This window comes from Podarcis liolepis (assembly GCF_965112155.1).
Source record: "Podarcis liolepis genome assembly, chromosome: 1".
In the NCBI taxonomy this organism is placed as follows: Eukaryota; Metazoa; Chordata; class Lepidosauria; order Squamata; family Lacertidae; genus Podarcis; species Podarcis liolepis.
In genome coordinates this window covers 78,894,408-78,918,222 of record NC_139554.1, presented here as the reverse complement: position 1 = coordinate 78,918,222, position 23,815 = coordinate 78,894,408, and the positions used below count along the sequence as shown (strand labels likewise).

General features: G+C 44.8%; 1 protein-coding gene across 2 annotated transcripts in view; it reads left to right on the top strand.

Moving 5' to 3' along the window:
• The first annotated feature begins 233 nt into the window (after positions 1–233).
• Positions 234–23,815, top strand: part of SYT12 (synaptotagmin 12) — a 53,330-nt gene continuing 29,748 nt past the window's right edge. The window contains exons 1-3 of one of the 2 annotated variants that reach the window (XM_083480919.1): positions 234–1,204; positions 3,720–3,839; positions 22,309–22,370. In XM_083480919.1, the coding sequence (XP_083337045.1) occupies positions 22,337–22,370 (34 nt within the window). In that variant the 5' untranslated portion in view covers positions 234–1,204; positions 3,720–3,839; positions 22,309–22,336. Of the gene's footprint in view, positions 1,205–2,981; positions 3,115–3,719; positions 3,840–22,308; positions 22,371–23,815 lie in introns of those variants that run through there. The other variant, XM_083480920.1, reaches the window with a different exon arrangement.

Genomic DNA, 23,815 nt, shown 5'->3' with positions numbered 1-23,815 from the left:
ATAGTTTATGGTAGACTATTATTATTATTTGATATATATATTGTTTAAAACAAAGCAGATGGAGCTGAAGTGTATCAGAAATAGCTGGTTCTTCAGTACAAAAGTCTCCTTTAAGGAAACTAGCTAGCACAAATATGCTCTGGCCTGCGCCACAACTGTAAACAACTGCTGGTGAGAAACACAGAACAGCTGCACCATATTAGTAGAAGAAAGATCAGGAACAGTAACCTAGCAATTCAAAGCCCTCACATTTTATTGCTGGACAAAAGTTTAAAGATGTCACAAATCAGACTAGCCTAGTGGTTCTGGGCCAGTGTATTGGCCTGCTGTTTGCTGAGTTATTATGACATCAAGTGTCCTGCTTTACTGGAAAAAAGCAATGGCAGTCTTTACTGCTAGGTAGTGCTTTTCAGTCCTTTTCCCTTCTCTTGCTTTGGGTGCATGAAGTTCTGCGGCTCAGAAAGAGCAGGGATCTAAAGAGGGAGGACGGACCTATTGAGGAAGGTGATGAAGCAGCAGGGAACAAGAGATCCCGTGGTAGGAGGTGGACAAGGAATCCACTTTCTGCTCAGGTTCCCAGGTGAGTGCTGCAGTAGTTCATCACAGCCCGGAACTGTCATCAGAGGTTGGTTGTGGATGGGCCTCACACCTTCACCAAGAGCCCACAGCCCATGCAGGTTCATCACAATTGTCACTTGCTCACACCCACCCCTGCTATTTCCTTCTACCCGCACCCCCGAAAGGCAAGCAAGTAAATGATGACAGTGAGGAGGAGGAACAGCTTCCCAATCCAGTTCTCCCTAGCAACATTTATTAGGGGGACATGTCTGGCAGCATTGGTAATAAAAGAAGCTCCTGATTCACTGTTGCCACCACAGAGTGTATCTTCTTGCCCAAGGGCCTTCCAAACCCTTGAGCTGGCGCTGCAGGAGAGGATGCAAAGGCTGTGGGTATGACAAGTCAGCCGGTCTTGTGGCTAAGGGAAGAGAGCCTATCAGTCCTTGAACTCCTGGGTCAGGTACATGGTGAAGTTCACTGTTTTACCTATAACAGGGGTAAGCAATCTTTCTTTTTTCCTGTTGAAGGTCACATTCTCTCAGGTGTTATCTGTTGGAGAGGCCCTTTCACCAGTGGCGGGCCAAGCCAGAGCTGATGATGAGCAAAACTAGAGGTGCCGTATGGGGTTTGATGGGCTTACTCACAAGTAAGTATACAGAGCACTTTTTGGGGTACCAATACAGCCACTGTTCTTGAAAGCAAGTGATTGTCATTCCTTCTGACTGATGTTCTCTCTTTCTATCTTATTTTAGAGAGAGATATAGATATTGATGCACACATCTGACAAGAGCCTACCAATTTCTCTCAGCATGGGCTGCGAGGGGAAATTTATTTTCCCCAAGCCATACAACCAAGAAACAATTAAGACCAAAAAAAACCCCTTCCATCAATTTATTTTTACCAGATAAATACTACCCCTTTGAAATGTCCCCAAAATACATATAAAAGGGTGGGACGAAAATTCCTGGAAAAATAAGGAGATAGAAGAATGGGGCAGCTGTGACCAGTGGCGTCAAAAGTGCCTGGATACAATTCAAGTCAGGACTAAAAATGATTCATCCACACTCAGTTTGAAGGGTACAATGGACTAGGACCAATGATGGAGTTAACTATAGTGACCGAATAGCTAAGCTGTAAACAAAAACTGGACTGTGGGGGTTATAGGCAAGAGAATGCCAACACTTGGGAGGCCTCTCTTCCAGTCCAAGTGCTTCCCCTAAAGTTACCTAGCTCAGAAGCAATTGGAAGTGATAGTTTAAAACCACAACAGCTAACTTCATATTTCCTTTTATCAAAAAGAAAGGAAAGAGCCAGGAAATAACAACGTATATGCTTGTGGGGACAGTGGAGGAAGTTATTTAAGTCAGGCATTGATGGCCTGCTCAGTAGCAGGCTTTATGTGTTAGAATGCTGGACATTCACACTCGGTCTCCCTTGGACTGCAAAAACAAATCCATTACAGAACGTCTGAGTGAAACCTCCTCACAACCCACCTTTTCCATCAAGCCTTTGGTTGGTTCCTGTGCCCAACTGTAACCTACCCTGTAACTAAACCCAAGCACCCTCCCTCCTCTTCTCCAGTGCCTCAGTACAGAAGCACCATTTGCTTGCAGGCAGGAAATACATTAAGGTGTCTCTTGAGGTATGTTGGGGTAAATGCTTAGGGTGGGTCTCAATCCTGGCCCCACACTGACTAGCCAAGAGTACCTCAAATTGGTCTGTTAGTATTATGTAGCAAGAGGAAGCAACAAACATTTTCCCTAAAAGCCCAACATCCAAGCCCAGAATCTTGTTCTCACCTTCAGACAAGGGATTCCTCTCCCTGGAATTGTGTGCTAGAATCAGAGCAGCTGTGGGTCGTTTGGGGAGGCTTTCAGCCATATGAGAAGTTGCCATCAGGAAGCAGCCTTATGGTTGCATTTATAGTGAGGTTGGTAGTGATTCACATATATCACCTCAGTCATCCTTACCACAACCTTTTAAGAAAGGTTAGTGTCATCGATTCCAATATTGCATAAGCGGTTTTTTATGAGGTTGGACTTAATGAGACCAGGGGTCTGCCAACCTTTGAACTGGGGACCTCCCAGCTTACAAACCATAAATTGTTTGGAAAGTCTGAAGTTTGGTCCAGTCAGCATGGGAAAAATGTGTTCTGGGTCTGGGTCTCCAACTACAGTTGTGAGGAAAAAATGGGAATGGACTGGGCAGGCACATCTCTTTGGCTGTCTCCACGCAAGGCACATTGAATGTTTTATCTTTCTTTGGAAGAGGGGAATTTTGGCAGATAGTTTCTTCAGCCAACCTCGCCTCTTTTGACTTAAAGGAAATACAGCCCTACTTCAGTGGTGCAATTTGGTGGTAACTGACTTAGGAGAGGGCCTCCTGGGCTTTGCGAGTTTTTAGGCGGGAAAGTGGTAAGGCGGGCCTGCTGCTGCTGCATTTTGGGGCCGCCCTGCTCATTCTGCTGCGTGAGGCCCAGCCCGGGACTTCGGGCCCCCGAGACCTGCCCCTCATCGCCCGCCTTCCAGAAGTGACCTTGGAACTGAGCACTCCCCGGTTGATGAAGGGGCAAGAAAGGCCCTCCCCGTCGCCCACTTCGCAGCTCTGCAGTTAAGCCTCGGAGGAGGCACATGTGCTTTGGCGCGGCGCCAGCCAAAGCATCCCCAGCGTGCCCTTGCTGGGGGCCGCCTCCGCCTGGGCCAAGCCCTTCTCTACCGGGGCTGGGGTGGGGCTCTTTGCTGCGGGAGGGCCGGCCAGCGCCGGCGTTTCCTTGCGTTGCTCGTCCCCGCTCTCTTTCCTTCCCTCTCTGACCCCGTGGATTTGTCTCCCGAAGGAGAGGGCGCGAGAGGGGTGTGTGCGCGCGCGCTGAGCGACCTCTCCAGGCATTGCAGGGGTGCTTGGCGCTCCCGCAGTCAGGCGAGCAGCGGGCTTCGGTGAATCCTGCCGCCGCTCGCTTAGCTCCCGCCTTGCGGGAAGGGAGCACTCCCGCCCAAATTCCATCCCTCGGCTCAATCTCTTTTGGAAAGAAGCCACCGGCTTCTTTTTTTCCAGCTGGAGAACGAGAGGGGAGGGCGGGGGTGACTCAGGCTGCTGGCGGCGCCGCCGCTCCTCCATGAAAGAAGCTCAGCAAGAAGAATTGATTCCTTTGCCTCTCATCTCAGGCCGCCGGGGCAGAAAGAGAGAAAGGAGCGAGAGCATGCTGGTGGTGCGCTGCTGCTGAGGAGCCCGAGCCGAGCTGCAGAGTTTGCAGGTCATTAGTGCTGCACCAAACTCCGGGCGAGGTAAGTGGCGCCGCTGCTGCTGCACACAAAGCGCTCGGCAGCGTTTGGGAAGTAAGCCCGGGCGGGAACTGTGGTTTGTCGGGAGAGAATGGCAAACGCAGCAGGCAGTTTTCTCGGCAGGAGGCTCAGTTTTGTGTCTCTGTGCTGGCACAATGCAACGAGGCATGCTGTTTTTCTGCACCGAACGGAGCGCCTTAGTTTGATCCCTAGCAAACCTCGCTCGCTCAATGCGATCAGCGGGGCTGTGCTGCAGACTGGCATCGTGGCGGCCTTGATCCGCGGTCCGATCCCGGAGAACGAGAGGGACGAAAGTCACCAGGCATCTTTGCAAAGTTTGCGCCTCGGTTGCCTGTGCGTAGCCCCGGGGCTGTTTGGTTGAGCGTGCCTTCCTGCGGCGTGGAGCCCTCGTGGGTTTCAAGAAGGGAGAACTGTCCGGGAAACTCCAGTTTATCCTAGGAAGATGCTTTTCGGCCGGCCATTAAGTCTAGGGTTACGGGGAGCTGCTGGATGGAAAGGGATGGGATTGGGAAATCGGAATAATGGCAGTGGAAACAATGGGCGCAAAAACTGAGGCTGGGCTGCCAAAGTGTATTCAGGAGGAGCAGAGCTGCTTAGAAAGAGTCTAGGCGTGGGAGGGAAATGCATCAAGGGTAAGAGAGACCTAGTCTAAAAAAGAGCAGGCGCATCTCTATTAAAAGAATGGCTGGGGGCGGGAGGGGAGACCCCCACAAAACCAGATCTCAATATTGCGACCTGAATTAGTTGCGTTCCTTACAAATGAATCTCCAGTTCAGTTTCTAAGTGGGTGGCTTTGTGTTTCACATCCGATGCTTCAGTCTATTCAAGGACTCTGAACCCAGGAAAGCTTTCTGTTATTGCAGTTCATTTATTTGTTCCTGGAAGTTTTCACCTCCTGGCTGGGACCACTGTTGAGAGCTTGCAAAGCTTTGTGATCTAGTTCAGGGTGACCTGCCAGTGATTATCTCTTAATGTATGTTCGTTTCTTTCTTCACATGGTTGGTGGCAAGAGCAAAAAATGTGGTGCTCACATGCAAGCCTCCAAAGATACCTTTGACATGGGGATGATTGAAGAGAGGATGACTGACAGGCTGTGATGACTGTAACCAAACTGTCTTGCCTCCACTTGGCCTTTGAAGAACGGAGCTACAAGATTGCTTTATTAAGAGAGTTAGGCTTTAGATACTTTCACCACTGTTGTCCCTATGTTCTGATTAAAGCTGTCATTTCATACATCTGTCTCTTGTGTGTGTGTGCATGCACGTGCACACACACCGTAGGGACATCTGGAGTGCTTTAGTTTTATTTCTTACCTTCCCAAGAAAAGTGCATGTGTCGTAGAAGATAGGCTGTGTAATATGACATGAATAATGGATTGCTTTGTACAAGGAATGCTTTGCTCACATGTAAATGAAGAGCCTTCGGTGATGACAATTTCAGAAAAGCTGTTAGGTAGAAGGTGACACAGTCACTCAAAAAAAGAAATTCTACAAAATATGTTTAAACAGGAGAAAGGGGATTCCCTTCTATAAGCCCCGTTACAATTTTCTGTTGGGATAGGATTTATTTTAGAGCCCTCCTTTTTGGCAAGTCTTCAGTGTGGCTTGCAATTTATCCACAACAGTGTAATATTTAATTCCGGCCCCCAACTGGTATTCCATACTTCTTGCTAGGTTATTAGGGCAAGTAGCAAGCACAAAGTTTTCTCTTCTCACCCTGCTAATAAGCCTGTGGAAGTGAGAAATACTGCTTAGCCCAAGGTCACCAGAAAACTGCATTGCTGAACAGTGGTTTCTTAACTAGGTTCTCCCTGGTCCAAGTAAAAAACTTTGTCCATTGCCGTAATACTGGCTTTATAATAATGCACACACTAGTGTTAAATAATACAACACACGGTCAGGATCAGGTACGGTCACCAAAGTGGCGTCATGCTAATTTTCCTGCTTCACCGAAAGATGCCAAAAATTAAAATTTATTGCAGTGTAACATACCTTTGATGAGAATGGTAATGACACATTCAACCTTTCCATAGAAAACCAACCTTCTCAGACAAATGTTGGACAATATCCTACCCCAGTGCAGAATTCACACAACAGTAGTCCTTGTTACACATAGTCCTTTAGGTCCGATATTGTTGACCAGCAAACTGTGGTGCTCCTTATGGTGTTGAACTCCACTCATGTCATCCCCAGCCAACATGGTTAATAGTCAGGGATGGTGGGAGATATTGTTACCCCATCTACATCTCATGACATTGCCACACCCACAGTAGTTAATAATGGCCCCAAATTCTAGTAGCCGCTGGAAATTTACCATTTGCACTTGTCTTTCTGTAATCAAAATGCTCCTGGGACATAAATCCCCCCCCCAACTAAACTCAAAAGTTGCAGAGGGGTGCCCATCTAATGTAGAGAATTGGAGCTAAAAAAATTTCAAATAAAAACAAATATCTGGAGTAAGGAACAGTATTCAGTTTTCTTTCTGAAAACAAATGAACCCAGGGCATTAAATATCCCAAAGAAAGCAATTGTTGTTTAGTCGTGTCTGAATCTTCGTGACCCCCTGGACCAGAGCACGCCAGGCACTCCTGTCTTCCACTGCCTCCCGCAGTTTGGTCAAACTCATGTTGGTAGCTTCGAGAACACTGTCCAACCATCTCATCCTCTGTCGTCCCCTTCTCCTTGTGCCCTCAGTCTTTCCCAACATCAGGATCTGTCCTTCCCTTGAGCACTCAGGGCTGATTTCCTTAAGAATGGATAGGTTTGATCTTCTTGCAGTCCATGGGACTCTCAAGAGTCTCCTCCAGCATCATAATTCAAAAGCATCAATTCTTCGGTGATCAGCCTTCTTTATGGTCCAGCTCTCACTTCCATACATCACTACTGGGAAAACCATCGCTTTAACTGTATGGACGTTTGTCGGCAAGGTGATGTTTCTGCTTTTTAAGATGCTGTCTTGGTTTGTCATCACTTTTCTCCCAAGAAGCAGGTGCCTTTTAATTTCGTGACTGCTGTCACCATCTGCAGTGATCATGGAGCCCAAGAAAGTAAAATCTCTCACTGCCTCCATTTCTTCCCCTTCTATTTGCAGGAGGTGATGGGACCAGTGGTCATGATCTTAGTTTTTTTGATGTTGAGCAATTACATTTTGCATTTAGGGGTGCTGTTTTATCCCAGTAAAGGAAAAATGGACTAAAAATGTATTAAAGGGTCTATTCAAACCAAAAAGGATCTAGGAATGCAGATTTAAGTGCCCTTTTTAAAATCACACACATTGATTTTGCTTTGGGACATTTTACTACCCCGAGGCACCCCAACAATGGAATTGATTTGGGTTAGTAAAATGCCTTTGTCCCTGTTTAGGAGTTTCAATCCAGTGCAAAGTTGCCTGGGTGTATTTTATTTATTTATTAAATTTCTATACCACCCTTCATCCAAGGATCATAGGGCAGTTTACAATATAAAAACACAAAAATACATACCATAATAACAAACACAATACTCCCCAGTTATTTATTTATTTGTTTATTTAATACTGTAAATAATGTAAACTCCATTGAACACTGGGGCTTATTTTGAGTAAACATAAGATCGTACTTCATACAAGCGAAAAACATTTAAGAACTGTCTTCCTAAGAAATACATTGCAATGCTTAACACCCTATTTGATGCTATATAGCATCCAAAAAATACCCTCAAAAGCTACTAGACCACGCTCCTGCTTAAAGTCATTTTTCCCCAGTTCAGTTTTTCTGAAAGAAAAAACTACCAACTATTTTCCAGTTTCTCAACTATACCTTACTTGCCATCAGCAGCAAGTGATAATCTGCTATATATATAGATTATAAATACAACAGTGGTAATAATTGCAATTGTCCTTAGCTGTGGAAGAGAGGACACGCTTCTAGTGAGTCTCTGCATTTCTTAGGGAAGCCCCCTTTGAGGCTGCATTCAATTGTTGCCTCCCACCTACAGAGCCTCACATGGAATCTACATTTCACCTCACTTGCCATAAATAAGACTGCAAGTTCTATAGCCAACTATTTTCTATAGCTTTCACTGTCAGTTGATCATATTGGATTAAAACACACCAATATTTCTGGTTATCAAAGGGTAAAGGAATTGCATTTGGGTCTGAAATCTCATGCCGTCCTGTATAATTGAGAATCCATTTTTGCAAAGACAACTTGTATTCGGGACATTAGTTCAGAAAATGGCTTTTTGTTCAGATTCCTGCCAGTGGAAGAGGTTGCATGTGAGTATATTATAAGTGGAGGTATATGCATGCAAGGGTATGTGAGAGAAAGAATTCCACCATTGGAACTCAGTTGGATTTTCGTACACTAACGCATGAAGGTCATCTCCTTTTAGATTTGTTGCTTTATAAAGCAGTAGAAGCTGGGAACACATGCAGGTCTAAGTTGTTGTTTTTTTAAAAAAAAACTTTAATCAGAGAGACTAGCCTTCAGTATATTAGGCCAATAATTCTTCTGTGTTGCTGATTTAAGATGTGGGATTCCGCTAGGTTTGGCTTTTCTTAGCCATGTAGGAAAACTTACCTTGAAGTGGCTTTTGAGGAATTGCAGCTTTCTCCGCCACAATTTTGCTGCTTGTTACATAGCAGGTTTGTGTTCTCTGCACCAGTGGTAGGATGAAAGCATGCTGCCAGATCTGGAAGCTCTCCTCCCCAAAACCCAATGTCTGTGACAGGAACGTGTGGCCTTCCAGATGTTGGATTCCATTTCCCATAATCCCTAGCCAGCATGGCAAATAGTCTCAGATGTTGGTCCACCAAAATCTGGAAGGCTATAGATTCCCCGCAGTGAGTTAGCGTGGTTTCCCTCATGGTGAGAGAAGTTTCCATTGTACCTGCTTCAGAGAACTCTTTCATTTTCACAATGTGTTAAAGTTGAATTTTGACATTCAAAACAGGTTCCTCATAGCACCTTGGGCTAAACAGGAGTGGGGAACTTCAGAGTTGGGGGCTTAATGTGGCCCTCCATGCCTCTTCACCTGGCCCTTGGAACTTTCCAGAGGCTGCACCCTCCACTGGCTATTGCTTCACACCACCTGTGTTTTTGCCTAGCTGGCATGTGCCTTTGAACTCTTACGTTTCTTGCTCTTCTGAGTGGATGAGAGAAGGGTGTGTGATTGTGTGTAGAAACTTGCCCACTGTATAAAGGTAAGGATTATGTTTGTTGCTCTTCTCACCTTTGCCTCTGGCCGGTGGGCATGTGGCCCTCAGAAGGTTGCCCAGAAGGGAAAGCGGCCCTCGGGCTGAAAAAGTTTCCCCGTCCCATGAGTGATATGAAACCTCTGAGGGGTCAACTAGTCTAGCTCTTCACATTGAGTAGAATACCCCTGTTCTATAAAATACTCAATTGCCTCCAAATCATGGGTGGCTAACTTCAGGTGGCACCAAGCACATGGACATGATTTGATCCACATCCAGTTTCCTTGCAAACATACTTGTGCAATGTTTGTTTGTTTTTTGACATGGGTTAGGTGAGCATGTTTTGAGGGAAGTGGCCTCATGGGTCATATTGCACCCCTGCCTTTCAGGCCACGATTGGTCTGGATGTCTCACCCCCTTGAATTAGAAGGTACATAAGAGGCTCTGAGCAGAGGGGAGGATGTCAGAGAAGCACATCTGCCCTCACTTGAGCTGGTCAGAAGCTGAGGAACTTCCACCCACATATTCCCCCTTCTGTCTGCTCAAAGCCTTGCACAAACTCTGCAGTAGTTCCAGCTCTAGGGCAGCAGCCAGGGAAGGACTTGCTTCTACAGGCTAAGGAGGATGTCTGTCATTAAGTCAGGCTGTCTACTGCTACAAGGAAAGAGGAGGAACAAGAAGATCGTCATGCTGGAGGGCAAAGGAAACCCTCAGCATCTTCCTTTAGTAAAACAACAATTTCCAGTCCTCTTTCACTGTAGATCAGGAGTTAACAGTTGCAAAGTCAATGAAGCTACAGGCCAATATAAGTGAGTAAAGAGTCTCCCTCTAACAAGTTTATAGCCACTGTAAAATGTTTTCCTGGATGACTCTAAAAAGATAAACCTATATTACAGCTGGGTTTCAACATCCAGTAAGAGGCAGAGCACTCAATCCTGCTGGGTGATGCTTCACCAGCATGTTCCCTGCAGAGAACATGTTGGCAAAGCAAATCCTTGCAGAGAGCTGATTGAAACCTCTGCTCAGCTGAGGGTTTAGTGGTATCACACATGCCCAGTCACCAAGCCTTAGTTGGCAGCAGGACATGGAAAAAAACTTTAAGTATTGGGAGGAGGAGGTATATTAGTCTATAAGGTGCCCTGGTGTTAGGTCTTTTCTCTATTTAAAATGTGGAAGATTCCTTCCATAGATCAGTCCTCAGTACAGGGATTTTCTTTTTTAGGGGGGAGGATATTGAATAATATGTCTTGAGTTAAGTTAACAATTCAATTTAACCAAAGTGAACACGTATTGCTAGAAGGAAATGCTGTTCAGTTTTCTTTTCATTTCTTGTTATAACAACATAGCAGAGTCAGAACACCTTAACAATATGATCCAGCACTGGCCTTCCATCTCAGCCCGTCAATTAAGATTTACCTCCATTGATTTGTTCCTGTTGAGAAGTTGATTAATCTGCTGATTAATGTATGTTTTGATCAAGGCTGTCCTTCTCATTTCCTCAGCTGCTCCTTTGTTCCAGGAAGTCTTTGTTCTTCCTATGATTGTTTATTCTTGCCATCCCATTTTGCAATATTATTTCTTTTGTGCAAACGGAATGTAATTTCCTTGGCTTCGTTTAGCCCTGCCTGTCACCACTCTCCCGTCTGTAGCAGCTCATAAAGAAACTAATGAGAATCTGTCTCCAATCACCTTTGTCTTCATTAGATTTTCATCAGCCTTCTGTGACTCCACCGGTGCCTTGGTGAAACTACTGGTGACACACATTGGAAGTATTAAATAATCTTGCTCCAGGTTATGTACTTCTGTGGCAACTCCATGATCTCCGCAGGGGAGCTAGGAGTGAAAGTCCTCTGGCAGGAATAATAATAATAATAATTTATTATTTATACCCTGCCCATCTGGCTGGGTTTCCCCAGCCACTCTGGGCGGCTTCCAACAAAATATTAAAATACAGTAATCTGTCAAACATTAAAAGCTTCCCTAAACAGGGCTGTCTTCAGGTGTCTTCTAAAAGTCTGGTAGTTGTTGTTCTCCTTGACATCCGGTGGGAGGGCATTCCACAGGGCGGGTGCCACTACCGAGAAGGCCCTCTTAATGGTTCCCTGTCACTTCGCTTCTCGCAGTGAGGGAGCCGCCAGAAGGCCCTCGGAGCTGGACCTCAGTGTCCGGGCAGAACGATGGGGGTGGAGCCGCTCTTTCAGGTATACTGGACCAAGTCTGTTTAGGGCTTTAAAGGTCAGCACTAACCCTTTGACTTGTGCTCTGGAATGTACTGGGAACCAATGTAGGTCTCTCAGGACCGATGTTATATGGTCTTGGCGGCTGCTCCCAGTCACCAGTCTAGCGTCCGCATTCTGGATTAGTTGTAGTTTCCAGGTCACCTTCAAAGGTAGCCCCACATAGAGCGCATTGCAGTAGTCCAAGCGAGGGATAACCAGAGCATGCATCACTCTGACAAGACAGTCCGCGGGCAGATAGGGTCTCAGCCTGTGTACCAGATGAAGCTGGTAAACAGCTGCCCTGGACACAGAATTGACCTGCGCCTCCATGGACAGCTGTGAGTCCAAAATGACTCCCAGGCTGCATACCTGGTCCTTCAGGGGCACAGTTACCCCATTCAGGACCAGGGAGTCCTCCACACCTGCCTGCCTCCTGTCCCCCCAAAACAGTACTTCTGTCTTGTCAGGATTCAACCTCAATCTGTTAGCCGCCATCCATCCTCCAACTACCTCCAGACATTCACACAGGACCTTCACTGCCTTCACTGGTTCTGATTTGAAAGAGAGGTAGAGCTGTTGGGATACTGCCAGGGAGACAAAGTCCATCATGGCCCCACATCGCCTCCGGACGTCCATCGATCTCCCGTAGACACGCAGTATCAGCAGTTAGCGACACGAGCTCCAGAAATAGCTTGCCACACTCCAGAGCTGATGCACGCTCTTATCAGCAGATAATGCACAGCGAAAGATGCACGCAGGAGAGCATTATTTAAGTTTATTCAGCGTTGGTCAGAACAAAGAAAAACATGACCGCTTGCTTCAGTGTTCAGGCACCGAGAGAGAGACAACAGCTCTATCAAAACAGAAAACATCCTGTGAACAGGAAATACGCAGACTCTGTGACTCACAAAGCCTGCTCCCTTTTAAGGTGGAACGGAAATATCCTAGCAAGAGCTGGGTATCATCCACATATTGATGAATACCCAGCCCAAACCCCCTGATGACCCCTCCCAGCGGCTGCATGTAGATGTTAAAAAGCATGGGGGAGAGGACAGATCCCTGAGGCACCCCACAAGTGAGAGCCCAGGGGTCTGAACACTCATCCCTCACCACTACTTTCTGAAAGAAGAAGGAGTGGAACCACTGTATAACAGTGCCCCCAGCTCCCAGCCCCTCTAGATGGTCCAGAAGGATGTTCTGGTCAATGGTATCAAAAGCCACCGAGAGATCCAGCAGATCTCGAAACAGCAAACTGGGAAACATTTTTTCTTTGATACACAAGCATATGAATCTGTCTTACAATGAGTTAGATCACTGGCCAGTCTAACTCAGGACTGTCAGCTCTGGCTGGCACCTCTCCTACTCAGAGTAGAACCTAAGTTAGTTGCCCCATTAATTTCAGTGGGTCTACTCTGAGTAAGATTTAGTTGGATACAATGCTAAATCTTGGCGCAAAGGGCTGTGAACAATCTTGAGATCTTGAAGATCCCTTTAACTTGAAATGCTTGGCGTTGAAACTAGAGTGTTCAGCATGCAACGCCTGTGCTCTACGTCTTAACTGTTGAGTGGGATGGGCTGCTCATGGCCCCAAACATAATTATGTGCAGCCATTGGCCTAATTTTAAAAGCTCTCCAAGTAAGTGATCACGTCATACCTCTGGCAAGAGGGATCTGTCCTCCCCCAGAGAAGTAGAGAGGGGTTGCAGAAAGAGAGAGAAAGGATGGCTGTGCCTATTTTTGACTCTGATCCCACCCACACTCAGCATTCCCACTCTCCAAGAGATTACCCCTAAGTGAATGCAGAAAAAGTTAGCCCATGAAGCTGACTAAAAATGTGGATTTGAGGTATGCAGCAGAGATGTAGACAAGCATAGGCCTTTAAAATGTTCAAGGAGCTATGCTAGCCTTTTCCTCACTGACTGAAAATCTGTACTTCTCCAAACTTTAGTCCTTTTGAAAAGTCTGATCCCCTTTGCATCTGTTTCAAAGAATAGGGCTGCAAAGATAAACTTGGAAATGCAAGCAGCTGTTTAGTGGAAACGAAAGCATAGAAGGTTGAAATTTCCTCCAGGTCCCTCTCTGTCCTTTCTACATCGTAATGTGAATTTATGCTAATCTTTTTCAGTTTTGTTTTCATCCCGGGTACTCTGAATAGAGACTTGAAGGCTTCTGTCCTCATAGCAGGCTAGTAGCACTAGAATGGGAATAATTTCCCCAAGCATTTTGGGCATGTTGCATAGATCTGAATTACTGCACTGACACCTTAATGGTCATTGCACCACACACACACAGTAAATCCCAGCAACACAGGGACTTCAAGAGCTGCATGACTTGGCTGCCCTGTGTCTTCTGTCAATGTTGTGACCAGAGAAAAGGTTTTTTGACAGTCCTTGGGTACATCCACCTTGTCTTGCTCTCTTACCCGACCTCTATATGTCTCAAATGATGAGGGTGTTGGATTTGGGAAATCTGCATTTCTTCTCAGCCTCATTTGAGGAAATTTATTTAGGAATGTTTCCTATCTGTTTTCCAGAAGTATGGTTGTGAGCTACTCTGTGCATTTTTTGGCTTTTTTTTTAGGATGAAAGAGAACAAAAGCACTTATCTTTTGAGCCTGGCCAGGCTATAAATCTAATTAAGTGCAACATTTTTTAAATTGCCTGTTGTCTTGCGTTGAAGTGTAGCTGAAAACCCTCCCAGATGCCAACCCTACTCAGGTTACAAATGACAAGAATTTTTTTGGGTCATTCTCTTGCTGGTGTTTACTCACTGCCTTTATTTATTTTGCAGAATGAATCATGTCTCAGGCTCATCTTGTAACCATTCTGTGGCAGTGCAGAGTTGTCAGGCCATTTGGGATTGGAATCTCAAAGTACACAATCTTGCAGTTGGGGGAATAGTTTGCATAATTACATTTATAAACTCGATTCTTGCCTTTTGCTTACCATTGTGGTTAAAGAGCAATGTTGCATTTTGCTGAGTAAAATTAGCAAAAGACAGATCCCTGTCTCAAGGAGCTTCCAATACTAGAAAAGAGAAAAGTATGGATAACAAGCCAATAGAGAAAGGGGAGGAATGGGTCAGAGTAACCAAAGATGAATGTAAGCAGATGGCTGTTGCATCCAGCCAGGCATGCAGTGCAATCGTATGCATATTTACTTGGAACATATGGGACTTACTCCCAGGAAAGCCTGTACAACATTTCAGGCTTTGTATAATAGAGCTTCAGGCTTAGTTTCAGTTTGGGGTGATGAATAATGGATTGGCCTAAAGTCTTCTTGGAAAGGCCAGTACCTAATTATTTCATCAAGTAAGTGGATCAGAATAAGTCAAATTCTTCATTATCCTTCTTTAGTATTTTTGGACAGCTCAAGCTCAGGCTGGAACGCTGTTCAGTACCAAGGACAGTTCTAGTGATTGCTCATGATTTGCCTGGAAGGCTGGCACTAGTGTGCATATTGTACCTACTGTGTTACGTATAACTAATGTATTAAATTAAGCTTACCCCCAGAACATGTCAAATAATGCCTCCACACACACCCCGTGTTACTCTTATACACCAAAATTAAATATCCATCATATGTTTGGGGGATGTATATAGTGCCCAGTGATTAAAAGGTTTGTTTCTGAATCTACAAACAACTCCAAAATAAAAAAAAGCATCCTAAAGAAGATACAGAATAAGTCAGAATACCAAATACAATAAATGGCCCAGGTATTGTCCTCCCTTGAAAGCCCTCATCTCTGAAGATTATGGACTCCCGTACAGTTAGATTTGTGCAGGGTGCTGAGATTACACAAAGTGAGCTTTTCAGCTAGTTGGGCTCACCAAGAGCACTCTCTAAAATTGTGAATGGTAAAGCTCATGGCAGGTGAGTAGTTTTCCCTGCTGCTGAGAGCGACAAAGGCTTTCAATGGAAGATATCACCCAGTGCCTTGGACTCTCAGAATCTTTGCTACTTGACTTTTTCTGTAGTTTTTTTTAGGATTATGTCTCTTACCTTCAGGTTTTGCCTTTATTAAGAATGTCCCACTTCCTGGGTAGGTTTTTTTTTTTTTAAGGTTTCAAATCAGTGCAGATGTATGTTTATCACTTTATGGCTTACTTGCCTTGCATGTGTGAATGCATTACCACAGATCAAAGAGCAGAGACGCAACTTCCATGTCACTTCACCTCACTTCAGACACAATTGGTTGCAATCCTAACGCCACTTACCTGAAAGTAAGCGCCAATGAATTCAATAAGACTTACCGTATTTTTCGCCCTAAAGGACGCACTTTTTCCCCTCCAAAAATGAAGGGGAAATGTGTGTGCGTCCTATGGGGCAAATGCAGGTTTCGCTGAAGCCTGGAGAGCGAGAGGGGTCGGTGCGCACCGACCCCTCTTGCTCTCCAGGCTTCAGGAAGTTCTGCGCAACCCTCGGGAGACCGGCTCCGAGGGTTCCGCAGAGCTGCCTGCAGTCCCGGGATCAGCGCAGCTCTGCGCGGCCACCGGGAGCGGGGCGCTAAGTCCCACCCCGCTCCGGATGGCGGCGCAGAGCTGCCTGCCGTCCCGGGATCAGCGCAGCTCTGCCCGGCCACCGGGAGACGGGGCCGAAGCTCCGCCCCACTCCCGGTGGCCGCGCAGAGCTGCCTGCCGTCCTGGGACCAGCGCAGCTCTGCGCCGCCACCGGGAGCCGGGGCGAAACTCCGCCCCGCTCCCGGTGGCCGCGCAGAGCTGCCTGCAGTCCTGGGACCAGCGCAGCTCTGCGCGGCCACTGGGAGCCGGGGGCGAAGCTCCGCCCTGCTCCCGGTGGCCGCGCAAAGCTGCCTTCAGTCCTGGGACCAACGCAGCTCTGCGCCGCCATCCGGAGCGGGGCGCTAAGTCCCGCCCCGCACCGGATGGCGGCGCAGAGCTGCCTGCTGTCCTGGGATCAGCGCAGCTCTGCGCGGCCACCAGGAGCCGGGGGCGAAGCTCCGTCCCGCTCCCCGTGGCCGCGCAGAGCTGCCTGCAGTCCTGGGATCAGCGCTGCTCTGCGCGGCCATCGGGAGCGGGGCGCGAAGTCCCGCCCATTCCGGATGGCGGCACAGAGCTGCCTGCAGTCCCGGGATCAGCGCAGCTCTTTTTGCAAATTTCATGGGGCGCCAATTTTTTATTGTTATTTATTGCATGGAAATGAATTTCTGGCTAAACATAGCAATACAATGCCCATGTACCTTGGGAGACTGTTTCTGTAGGCTCTGAGCCGTAGTGATAATAAACAGTTGGAGGAGTCCTTTCCTCAGCTCTGGCATCATCTATTTATTTTGCAGTGACCTCTCAATAAGGCCAGCTCCATATTAAATTATTTGTCCATATATTATCCAACAGAGGATCATCTGTACACAGAAAATGAGGCGAGTGATGGGGAAATAGCAAGTACAAACTGAACAGCAAGGCTGTTAGTAAGATTGTTGTTGAATTTGAACAAGGCAGGGAAGGGAGAAATGGCTAAACTGAACTAAAAATCCTAATTGGGGGTGGGGAGGGGCCAGAGAGCTGATCTGCCAGAACTATAGAAGGAGAACTCTGAAATAATAAAAATGCTGGTATTTATTTGTATTTTTTATTTCAAAGGTTCTAATTATTGCTTATTAAAGCTAGGAGCATAAAAACAAAGTCTAAACATGTTTGAAACTTAGAAAACATAGGCTTATATCACCAGTGCAAATTAGAGTATCCTGTTCCCCAATAGGTTGTATCCAGTTGACAGGCAAATGTGCTGGTGATAAGATGTTAGCATGGCAGAAGTCCTGCAGAAGCCAAAGGCTCCATTGAATGAGCTATAAGACCACATTGCTATGGGCCAAAATAGATGGGACAGAGATACATTGATCATATATTTTGTCCCTTAATTAAGGGAGTAGAGCTGTGGGCAGGAACCCAAGTCAGATTGGGACTGAAAGAATGGAGGAGGGTTTTTAAAAAATCCATCCCATTTTCCCACAGTACATTGCTGCTTGCTCCATTAAGAAAAACGTAGTTACTGTCCTAAAAATGTGCAACCTAAGCAGCCAGGGAGTCTTTAAAACAGAATACACCCTCCCTCCTTAATTGTGTGAAAGGAGAAGTACCTGCTTTCTCGCTGTGTTGTGAAGGTTGCTGTTGTGTGCTTAATCTGGCTTTTGCTTGATAGCCCATTGTAATCCATTTGACTAGTACAGTACTTCTATATTATTCTGTAGCAGAATCAATGTAATGTACCATATTTTTCCGTCTATAAGACGCCCCCATGTATAAGATGCCCCCTATTTTGGGGGACTCAGATTTAAGAAAAGGGGGGAGATGTATCCGTGTATAAGACGCCCCCTAATTTTTGACATTATTTTTTAGGAGAAAACTTAAGTCTTATACACAGAAAAATACATTAATTTGAATTATGACAACTCTGAGGATGAAAAGTTTTGTGGCAAAAAATGTAGGTGATTATGGTTTCTAAATGTGGCCCAATGCTTTTTGAGTTGTAAGCACATGTACATTTTGAGTTTGATTACTTTAAAAAAAAATTGGGTGAGGACTAACATAAACTGCCCCAATGTATCTTCACTTCCTTCTTTCCTTATTATAACCCCACTGTTCTGTGTTAAACCATTATGCCTTTTTCCTTTTGGTACAGGTTTTGTACATGAAGTATCCTTTATTCAAGCTGCTGTCAATTTTCTTAGTTCTACAACTTGATATCATGATCCAAACCTCAAGCAAAATGACCAAATCACAGACCAATCAGCGACAAATATGATAAATAGGTGATAAAACAAAAATACAACAGTGGGCTCAAACCTGTGATATTATATTATATAATACAATATGATATGAGTTGCAGCCAATAAGCCATAAAAGACCCATGCATTAATGAAAATACAACACATCACAAAACTAAGCCTCAACAAATTTAAACAACCAACATGAAGCTTGTCTATAACAGAAATAATAAACAATCCATGAAAACGGTATGTGACGGAAATAATAAATAGTCCAATATAATGTAAATGAGTTCCATCTGTGAATGGAATGCATCAAATAAAGCTGATGTACAAATTGCAGGCAATAGTAAAGTTAATATGATGAAAACTTTGGAATATATTTTTCCTTAAGTACGTCCTCAGAATCTACTGTGATGGATGGCATCCAAGCCTGATTCTTCCCAAGATATCACTGGGCACACAGCAATTCAGTAAAACCATAAGTAACAAAAAGCAGAGAGCTACAGACAGACGGTAGACAATGTTGTAAACTTTTCCAATAGCCTTCCAAATCTCAAACAACCACCAGGACTCTGACCCAAAGACAGAGGAGCCAGCCAGATCAAGAGGCCTAATGGTGCAAGCCATGGAAGTGCTGGACCCCCATACACAAGGCCTGACATGAAGCCAGGGACCCCTGAACTGAGACCCCTCTCACAGTACCCCTTGAGCCAGATTGTCCTTGTGGGACTCCCTCCTCCCATACCAGGGGCTTCATATTCCACAGTGCCCTTTTACCACTGGAGTGCAGCAGGCAGGCAAGAAGAGAGAGGAAGTTGCCAGAGCACTGTGCTCTAAGCCAGAAAGTATAGTAATATAATATAGTATAATAATACTGTCTGCTCTTGAGGAAGCGTGAAGAGCCTGGAAGAGATAATATGGCCCATGCAGAATGTAAGTGAAACAGAAGCACTGCAGCCTAGTGGTCCCAGCAACCTTTCTCTGCAGGTCTTGCCCTGATGAGGCAGGTGTGAGGACTAAAGGTCCCCGCCTTCCTAGTGCACACTAAGGCTACTTCTCTGCTGGATCTTTCCCAAGCAGTCTCAAACTGTGCCTGCACAAAACTGATTTCTGTTCAACCTGCTTAATTTCCCTGCATGCCCAAGGAGACCAAGGGGGAGGAGAGCTGGGTGTTGGGATGTAGCCAAGGAATTGGGGCAATTGTGAGCATATTTACAAGCAGTTTATTCAGCATACATCAGGACAAAAGGAAAACATGTCTTCTCTCTTTTGTGTCCAAGCGAACAGCACATAAGCAAAAGTTATACACAAATGGAAGTTCCCATCAAGCTGTGCTGGAGTGTAAACAGGCATGTGACACACAACAGTCATGCCTTCAGGAGAGGGAGACTACCCAGCTTTCATCATCCTGCTTCTCTTGTCTCCTGGCCCCACACCTCTCCAGCCCCCTCTTGTGCCTCAGAGTCTGAAACAGACTCTTCCTGCTCACTAAACACTCTTACCTCCCCTGCGTATTACCCTTCCTCCTTCCAATCTGTTCTTTCTCACTCTGTCCCTCCGACCACTCACTGTCGTCCCACCACCAATCCCCTGGCTCTGAGCAGTCTTCCTTTGGGGGCTCCCCAGCTGGCGCCTCCCACCAATCCTGTGCATCCAGTCACTCCATGACATAGGCTTTAAAATTAAGGTATTCATCGGTATCTGGGGATTCTCAAATACAACTAAACATGAACCCACCTTTTCTGCATTGTGGGGTCTTTTTCAAAAGACCATGAGATGCTGAGTTAGGGGAGACTTTGTAGGGCAACTTGCTCCTCATATACCTGAATATTCAGCTTACCCACTAGGAGTTGTAATGAAAAATCGTGATGGAGGTTCTCGATGAAAAACATGGGGTCACTCCCTGCTCAGATGGATAAAGGGTAAGCAGGAAATTCTCAAGCAAACCCTTACAGAGCCATTCATCAGCTGGACACGGAATGGAACAATGCAGTAATTCCTCCCCAGCAAGCAAAGAAAGAGCCTTCAGGAATGAAAGATAAATCAGACCTCCTCCACTGGCAGGTTGTAGTGTAGTAATTTTGCAAGGTTCCAGCAATCAGTGACCTCTAATCCGGGGTGATGTACTTGAGAAGCAGGTTTTAATAACGCATTTCCACAAAACACCATGCACTGGTGACTCATGCAGTGCCAAAAGACAGAGAAGAATCTCTTCTTGCATAAGTGTACACTGAGCACACTGGCTGAGACTGTAAACTTGTTTTCTCTTGCAGACCATTGGGACCCTGCTGGTTATTGGAAGAGTTTACAATGCAAACTCCAAGGCCTAATTCATATGCCATTGGGAACTCAGCCAGATGGATGCTGCCTTGGTGTTATTGGCTGCTTGTGGCAGCTAGTCCCCCCTCCCCCTCCCCAAAAAAAGAAAACCTGGGTGGGTGATCAAAACCATGTCCCTGCTTCATCCACCAAAGTAACCTGGTATCCGTATCAAAAACAATAAACTAAAACAACATACACGGTGGTTTTTCCTCTTCTTATTAGGTTGTTGGCTGCTAATTTTGCTTACAACAGCACAGCAGAAAGAGACTGTATTGTTATCCCCATATTTTAGATAAAATTCTACTCATGCTAATATATTTCACGATTTGGTTACCATCAGCCTGAGCTGCATGGAGCTGGTTAACATGAGGCTAACTGTGTAAAGGAAGCCTTTGGGGAAGAGAAGCTCTTGGGAACAACTGTGCCACAATGGTGATATATTGCAGCAGGCCTAAACAGAGGATTTCTCCATCCCCATCGTCCAGCCAAGACACCAAACTCCTCCTCCAAGGGTCTTCTGCTGGTTTCCTCACTGCAAGAAGCGAAGTTACAGGGAATCAGGCAGAAGGCCTTCTCAGTAGTAGCGCCCTCCCTGTGGAATGCCCTCCCCTCAGATTTCAAGGAGATAGAGAATTACACAAATTTTAGAAGACATCTGAAGGCAGCCCTGTATCAGGAGGTTTTTAATGCTTGATGTTTTTATTTTGTTTTTAAATATGCTGTAAGCCTCCCAGAGTGGCTGGGGAAACCCACCCAAATGGGCGGGGAATAAATAATAAAATTATTATTATTATTATTATTATTATTATTATTATTATTATTATTATTATATTTTATTATTATTATTATTTATTTCAAGATGCAGATTAACCAAAAAGAAAATTAACCAATAGGGTTCTCAGCTTTTTGCTTTCCATATGCATATAACAACTGCATGACATATAATTATTATTTTAAACCCCCCATTTCATCCTTTTCATGTTGGGGAAAGTAGCATTTATTGAGCTACCTATCACACAACGATTAAAGGCACAGTGCCTTTGTTTAGAAATTAGGTGGCAGCTATACTACAGTGGTTTAGATCCAGACTAAGTTAGTGACATTTCTGTCCCATAAAATTAGCCAATGAGTGTGCAAAGTTCTGTTTATTTAAACGGGACTGAAGTGTGACTAATTTGATCTGAAGATTCTTGGGTGAAACAGAATGAAATGCAAAGCTTATGCAGAAATATGAAAACACAGAGTGGAGGGGAAGCTGCCATATAAATGTACTCTTAAAACCATGATGACTGGATCCTTTGCTTTATTATGCAATGGCATTGAAATTTAGGTTTTGGGACTCTTGGTCCCGGACCTCAAGCAGTGAAACCCTTTTGGCCTGACGCTGGCCTAGCAGTAGACATCAACTCTCCTACACCAGCATGGTCTAGTTCCAGGGACTACAGGGCTAAGGGACCTCTTCAGTGATATGGGCAGGCCTGCTGCTGTTAGAGCCATTGGAGCATTGGGCCAACAAGCCCATTGGCCCAGTAATACAGGAGCAGAGAAAGGCGCTGCTCCACTTCACAGAGACACAGGATGCTGCAGCAGTTGTAGCACCTCTGTAGCCAAAGCAGCCTAAGAGGATTGGGCTTCCCATGACAGAATGCAAAGGAATATTTTATATGTGTAGCAAAGTGTGTAATGTCATTTCTGCTATTAGTAGTATCAGTAGTCATAATACTACATACATGTATTAGATGCTGTACACCAAAGTTTTTAGACTGCATACAATAAAAGTAATTAAAGCACCCAATACAATCCAGTAAAACTAAAATAAATGCAAGAGGGCAAACTAAAGAACAAAAAATGACTAAAAACAGCAGGATCCCTTCCCAATCGTTGTGCCAATCATTGTGGAAACAGAAGAAAGGGTTTGTATTAGCTTTTCATTAATTAGTTATAGAATAAATCTGGTCTTGAGGTACTCTATACAGCATTGTCTTGATTTCCTCACTGTTTGTGTATTCTTCTAGGTAACTGCCCTTACTCAGGATAGTCACCATGGATAATAACGTTGCTGAGCACCAACTCAGTGGTGAGTATCTTGAATGCTGAACAAACTCTGCTAGGGTTTTGTTTGGAGATGTCAGTCTTGGTAAAAGTCTCCCTGCTCAAACAATAATAATGTGATGTGCCTTCCATTTAGAAATTTTCTGGACAGAACATCCAGAAAACTCTTACAGCCCCAGAGACAGGAGGATATCCAGACAAATACTGAGGGCTGCATCTCACATGTATCATTTGATGAAGCCCTTACCTTCAATCCAGTAGCTTTCTAACATACGAACTTATTCTAAGGGCCAAGCTAGGTGAGATGGTGAGAGATTTATGAGAAGCTCAATACTACCAGGTGCACACAGAGTAAGTTCTCTAGTTAAGGTCTGTGGAAAGAAGATGCTTGAGGAGAATAATTGGTGGCCTACCCCAGTCTAATGTCCTCCAGATGTTTTGGACTACAACAGCCCCAACCAGCATAGTCAAGGATGATGGGTGTTGTAGTTAAAATTTGGAAGGCACCAGGCTAGGGAATGTAGACGTGTTGTTGCTCAGTATTAACGCCTGACCATTGATTCATCTGTTTCCAAGCAAAGAACCATATATTATTGTCTCAGCTGGTTACTAGAGGTTTTTCAAATTAATTTCTCTGTTAGGAAGTAGCTAGTGAAAGTATATGGGGCTTTAGGTCTCTTGGAAGCAGTTGTGTGAATACCTGTCTTTCTAGAAACACAACAATACTTGGTATGTGAAGAAGTTGTGCATTAAGTTGGTTCAAGTGTGTATCTTATTGCCACTTCTTGTAGATCACTGCAAACTGTAGAATGTGTGTTTGCTTGAAAGCTGTTCCCATTTATCATAATCAGGTGGGAGCAATTTTCTGTGCCAGTATGAAATTCATAGCATGGTTGAACAGTGGGCCATCTATCTACATTGAAAAGATTATTGCAGTCCAAGTCTGGTGAGGAGACTGCTTGGATACATATAGAAACAGAATATTTGAAAGCTAAAAGTCAAAATGTAGGGGGAAAATGTTTTCCGAAATCATGAAGAAATAAACACATTTTTATTCTCACTGGTAAGAGGAAAAATAGATCAATTTTGAAAAGCTGAAAGAAAGAAAATGCTTCTTTATAAACTAGTAATGGGTAGTATTCACAGATCAGCCAGCAAAAATATTGAACAAGAACTGAATAATGTGAAATCATTTAATGAAAGATTTTTCTTATGAACAGAAAGTTACAGAGTGATGATAAAAACAAAGTGTTGTAATTTTCCTAAATTTGGGAAGTTACTTCAATGGCTGTAAACAAAAAATCCTGTTATGTTAAGCAATCACATATTTTCTTAGATAGTTCGCTGTACAGAGAGACTATAGTTTAGATTTGAAAAGAAAGATGTGTTCCGTTGTGTCAAGCCATTGTGGTGAAGTTTTGTGTGAAATGTTGTATACTGTTGGTGTGGGGTTGATGGTGGTATCACAGA